This window comes from Chrysochloris asiatica, unplaced genomic scaffold, assembly GCF_000296735.1.
Source record: "Chrysochloris asiatica unplaced genomic scaffold, ChrAsi1.0 scaffold00078, whole genome shotgun sequence".
Classification (NCBI taxonomy): domain Eukaryota; kingdom Metazoa; phylum Chordata; class Mammalia; order Afrosoricida; family Chrysochloridae; genus Chrysochloris; species Chrysochloris asiatica.
Window position 1 is genome coordinate 8,075,363 of NW_006408596.1, and position 6,260 is coordinate 8,081,622.

Below are 6,260 nucleotides of genomic sequence, written 5' to 3' on the forward strand. Positions count from 1 at the left end.
TTCTGTGCATAACATTGCTATGAGTTGGTACCAACTCAGTTGCACCTAACAACAACAACAAACCTTATACAGGGTCACTATGGGTCAGAACCAACTTGACAGCACTTTACAACAACAATCTTCTAGGCAGTAAATAATTCTCCCTTCCCTCCCACCCCTGGTAACCATCATAGAATGTTTCTTTTAACATGAAAAACTTTTCTTGACTGTTACAATGGTGGTGTTTTACGAAATTTATGCTTTTGTGTTCAACTAATTTTATTCAGCATAATGTCTTCCAGGTTCATCCATGTTACAAGGTGTTTCACAGATTTGTTCTTCTTCAACGCTGCGTAGCATTCCATTGGATGACTATCTCAGTTTGTTTGATCATTCTTCTGCTGATGGACAGTTAGGCTGTCTCCATGTTTTTGCTGTTGTACATAGTGCTGTAACGTACATAGGTGGGCATATATCTATTTGTGTCACAATTCTTATTTCTTCAGGATCTGTACCAAGTACAGAGATTTCCAGGTCAAACACTATTCCCATTTCCAACTTCTTGAGAAAGCGCCATGCCATTTTCCATAGTGGTTACACCATTTTACAGTCTCACCAACAATATTGGAGGGTCCCAACTCTCCACACCCTCCCAGCATTTTGATGTTTTCTGTTTTTTTTGTGTGTGAACTCTCCTGTTTATTCCGGGGTAAGATGATATTTCACTGTTGTTTTCATTTGCATCTCTATAATGGCAAGTGATCATCAACACTTCTTCATATGTTAGCTATCTGAATGCATTCTTTGGTAAAGTGTCTGTCCATTTCTAGATTTTAATTGGATTATTTGTCTTCTTCTTGTTGAGGTGTTGATGTGTTCTGTAAATTTTAGAGACTAGTCCCTTGTCTGACATGTCATTGCCAAAATATTTTTCCCAATCTGTAGATTCTCTTTTTTCTGTTTCGTTTGCGTCTCCACTTTACCGAGTCTGATGCGTTTCTCCAAGGAGTGGACATTCCGGGTAACATCCAAGGTATATGAGACAAAGTCTTGCCATCCTTGCTTTTAAGGAACATTCTGGCTGTACTTTTTCCAAAACAGATTTGTTCATTCTTCTGGCGGTTTGTAGTATATTCAGTTTTCTTTGCCAACACCATCAATTCAAAAGCATCAATTTTCCTTTGGTCTTCCTTATTCATTGTTCATTTACTTCATGCATATGAGTTGATTGAAGATACTAAGACTTGAGTCTTCAAAGTGACATTTTTGCTTCTAAAAAGAATATATCCACAATAATGCTCTGCATTTTAAAGTTTTAAAAATGAGTGTTCATATTGCTTCATTAATGTGAGGTGGGCAGGGATGAGCATTAAGCCCATTTTGTGAGTAAGATAGTAAGTTCAGCACCCACTATCTAAATAGTACCTGTTGCCATTGTATTAGGGTGTTTTTCGGTTATGTAGGTGAATCTGGGAGGTTTGGCGTTAGGATTAGCTTTGGGTGCAAAGAATAGACCTCTTGCTGTCCTCTGAATAGCAAGCACACATTCTAGTTTGCGGAAAGTCTTGTCTGTTGAATCGCTCTGTATTTTTGGACTGAGTTTTAAAACGAAGATAGAAGTGATGTTATAGATTTCAAAGATAGCGTGAGGTGAGTCCATTTCCTGCTGGTGACATCTTATTAAGTAGCACCTGGCATCCCTCTCCCCTCTCAAGTGATTGCCAACCAAATGTTATTTCATCGATGATTCCCAGATAGCCATTTTAGCTAAAATTTACAAAAACTCTCCCAACAGCACGTGCTTGTAACTTTCCATAACGTCGAAACCCAGAAAAGGAACAACAACAACAAAACATCAGAGAAGAGAAAAGACTGGCCAAAACCCCTGGCATCTGAGTGGTAGTATCATGTGCCACTGGTTACCTTTGACGAGGTGATGAAGTTTTCCCACTTCTGTCCCATGGACTTATCCTTATTGATCTTTTTTATTGTGTTCTTGCTTCCACCTGGATCCCTGAGTGAGAAACAGTTTAATGAGTTCTCCGATTCTAAAGCCTCGATTTATTCAAGTTCTTTGAAGAAATGCAATAAATAGAGGATAGATGGTGGCTGGTGGTGATATATATCTGTTTTTTCTCCTGCGACTGTGAAGATGGGACATGGGCAGTTCTCAAGAGCTGGGGCTGCTGGAGTTGGGGTAGTGGTTCTCATGAGTGAAAGTCAAGCTTGGGAAAGATCACTACTACTTCCTGGTTTGGGCTGGAGGAGGTGGCGTATAGATGTGTGAATTCTGAATTTATTTGCATTTTTAACTTAGGTTTCCTCCTAAATTCTAGGGCAAGTTTCCAGTAAGTCTGAGAGTAGATGTAAAAGTTAGTGCATTTCTGAATCCTTGCCTGCCTTGGTGCCACTACCAGGGACACCACTAAGTAACACAGACGGTGTGGTATAGGGTGGGACTCACAGTGAAGATAACTGATGTTGGGCTTATTGAGCAAAGATGCTATAGTATACCATATGTGCAGGATGCTTCTGTGCTATCTTACTGAATATTGTCAACAAAACTTTAGGACTTTGTCCCATTTTATACATGAGAAAACAAACCTGGTGGCTTTGAGTCACTTGCTCAGATGCAGATTTGCAATGAAACTAATATATCTAAAGCTTAAGGAACACTTATTTGCATAGTCCTTTACAGGGCCTTGCACTTAATTTTGATTTCTTTTTTTTCCTAAAGCCCTCCCTATTTAAGTAAGCTTTAGTCCCACAATACCTGGATCATCCCCTCCCTACTCATGCGGGGAGGGATTTTGTGGATAAGAAGCAGAGCTCCAGTAGGCTCTGCTGGTGACATGTCCAATCTCTAATCTGAAATCTGTGGGGCTGACTGTGTTGCCAAATAAAGAATTTGCCATTTTGGAAAGGAAATAGGCTGTGCATATACCATGTGTTAGACAGTTGCTCTGAAGGAGCCTGGGGCAGTATCCTATTATCAAATATATCAGTACTTCTGCAATGACAAGTGCTCATATTTATACTAGGTGGGACAAGTCAAGATTGTAAGTCATTTCAGGTCAGGTTTGACCACTAAATTGGTTTGGTTCATTTCATTTCATATTGTTACCAAGTTAAGTTTTCAGAGTCTTTTAGGTTTAGAGTTTTAGATCTCTATTGTGGAGTCCTGGTGTGGCGCTGTGGGTAAATGCGCCAGACTGCAAAGTCAGTTTGAACTGCAAGGTTGGCGGTTCAAGCTCACCAGCTGCTCCTTGGAAACCCTCCACAGGGTCACTATGGGTCAGAATTGACTTGACAGCACTTAACAGCAGCAACAACAGTGTGGAGCTGTAAGATAAACACTAGACTGTTAACTGCAAGGTCGGGAGGTTCAAACCCAACACCTGTTCATTGGAAACCTTATATAGGGCACAATGTTGCCATGAGGGCACCTTACAATAACAACAATTAATAGGCAAGCGGAGACTCTCAGTGTGTGCTTTCTCAACTGACTCTTACCTGCCCTTTCATCTGTCTGCCTATCTGCCTATATTTCTATCTGTGTACTTGTCTTTCAGTCAACCTATCAATATATCAGTCTGTTGAACCTTCAGTCCTATTCTGTCAACCTGTCTCTGTCTGTTGATTGATCTGTAAATCTTCTGATCTTTCTAGCCTATCTGTCCATCTACCGATCATTGATAAACCTACCAATCTGTCATTTCACTGATATCTCAATCCTATTATCTTTCTGTCTACTGATCTATTAATCTGTTGATTTCTCCATCTTGTGTATAATTCTGTCTGTCCATCCATTCGTCCATCCATCCATCTCTTTGACCCGATTTGCTCTGCAGAAATGATTTCTGCATGGCTGGGATCTCCTCAAACATTTGACTGTCTGTCTTCCAGTGTAGAGAAGTAACGTGAGGGAACCGAGCAGAGGGATGTTGATGGAGAGTAGGGAGGGAGCTAGGTTTGTCTGGGGCGTCCTGGTGCTGGTGGTGGGGGAAGATTCTCAGATACAGGAAGCAACAAATAATCAAGATAAACTTTTTCTTAGACTGGCTTCCCACGGCATGGGGCCTGGATAGCCTAAGCCAAGACTTTTACCAGCAGAACCGTGCTGAACCCTGACCCACCCCCAGCCACAGCATGGGAAATGCCCAGAGACTCCAAGGGGCAGGAGGCCAGCAAGGATAGGGTGAATGGGGTGAGAGTGTGTCTCCAAGCTTTTTGTAGGACTTTATGTTTGATTACACAATAAAAAGCCCTCTGAATAATTAACAGTGATGCTTATTTAACGTTGGTTCTGCTTGCCTCTCCCCTGAGTAATCAAATTAGGGGATATTTAAAATCCAGCCAGAGGAAGAAGGAGCAGTAACTCAGTCTTTTAAACAATATTTAAACTAGCAGCGCTTCTCAAGTCTGATTTAATGCTGACCAACTGGAAGCTTTAGCGATTCCGCTTTGGCGCATTTCTTTCAAGACCACAGGGCTTTTCGCTTTTTTCCTTTGCTACGGCAGCTCCTGCTGAGCCTCCAGCCTTCTTCTTGAAGTTCAAAAGCAGTCCCCCCTTCCCCTTTTAAAATTAATTCTGGATCCAGCCAAGCCTTCAACATCTTAAATATGCAGGCACGGGAAGATGGAAGTTTGCTGTTAATGCCGACTTCCAAGATGACCCGAAATCTATTAAGACTTCAAGCAGCTAAATGAGCTAAAATAGAAAAATGAAAAAAAAAAAAAAAAAAAAAAAAAAAAAAAAAAAAAAAAAAAAAAAGCGCCCAGGTTCACACAGATCTTAAAAAGCCCAGAGCCCTTGTTCTCTGGCAAAGCCATTGATAGAAAAGGAGCCTGGTTAGACAGACCCAGGTTCGCAGATGCTTCCTTTCACCAGCAAATAAACTAAAAAGGAAGATCAGTAGGGGGAGGAACCAAAATGAGCAGAGCGGCCTCTCCTCTGGTTTGCTGACGCTGTTCGCATTTGGAAGTGGCTAAAGGAACGTGGTCATCCTTCCCCATGGCCTGGCGGCTTAGCTATTAGTGTCATTTACCAGTTCTCTTCTGCTCCTTAAGTCAGGCATAGCACGGTGTCTTACTCGGTTAAAAAATTTGCTGCTGCTAGCCGCCAAGACGTTGGCCCCTGGCTCTTGGCGACCCCATGTGCAACAGAATAAAATGCTGCCCAGGCCTGCGCCATCCTCGTGATTGGTTGCAACTTTGGACCATTGTGATTCGTAGAGTTTTCATTGACTGATAATTGGTGGTAGGTTGCCAGGCCTTTCTTCCTAGTCCATTTTAGACTGGAAGTTTTGCTGAAATCTGTTCAACATCATAGCAACAGGTAAACTTCGAGTATCAGAAAGGTGGTGGCTGCATGTGGGGCTCATCAGCTGAGAATTGCACCTGGATCTGCTTTATAGAAGGTGGGAATTAGGTTACTGACCCATCACTGCCTTTCTGTTTCCAGGCAGATGTGATATGTTGGGTGGGTGTGTGCCATAGGAACCAGTACTCAGATGGTCATCTCCCCTCTTCTTCAGGTTGATGGTGGAAAGTGTGTGTTGAGGGGTTACTCTTGTAGGCCTGGGTCCCTCATGACTACAATTAGCAGAAACTGTGCTGGACATGCAACATGGGCAAGAAATGACGTGCTGTGCCATTCAGTCACTGAGATGAACCTAGCTCATCTGAATCACATGTTTGATTTAACACTGCCTATGTGGGAGTCCGGGTGTGGTGCTCTGTGTTAATGCGCCAGACTGCCAAGCTATTTGAACTACAAAGTCGGCGGTTCAAGCTTACTAACTGCTCCTCAGAAACCCTATACAGGGTCACTATGGGTCGGAACCAATTTGACGGCACTTCACAACAACAAATGTTGGCGCTGTGGGGTAAAGCACTGGACAACAAACTCAGTTTGAATCACAAGGTCGGCAGTTCAAACTCACCAGCTGTTCCTTGGAAACCCTGTACAGGGTCACTATGAGTTGGAACCAACTCGATGGCACTTAACAACAGTGTGATCCACACAAATGACTGATTTCTCTGAATATCAGATGCAAAAAAGTGGTATATTAGTATATTAGAGTGCTTAAGGGGGATTTATGAGATATTGGTTATGGGTCAGTGGTATAATTCTTGCCTCCTTTGTGGGAGGCCTAGGTTTGATTCCCAGCATAGCGTCTCATGTGCAGTCACCATCCATCTGCCAGTGGAGACTTGTGTATTGCTCTAAGGCTGAACAGGTTTCAGTGGTGCTTCCAGACTGTGATAGACTAGGAATT

The 6,260-nt window shown here is 42.4% G+C and overlaps 1 protein-coding gene across 1 annotated transcript in view; it reads right to left on the minus strand.

Annotated features, from left to right (window-relative positions):
• Nucleotides 1-6,260, minus strand: part of CCDC60 (coiled-coil domain containing 60) — a 257,290-nt gene that overhangs the window by 30,121 nt on the left and 220,909 nt on the right. Inside the window, exon 6 of the mRNA XM_006865505.1 lies at nucleotides 1,903-1,993. Coding sequence (XP_006865567.1) covers nucleotides 1,903-1,993 — 91 coding nt within the window. The remainder of the gene's footprint in view (nucleotides 1-1,902; nucleotides 1,994-6,260) is intronic.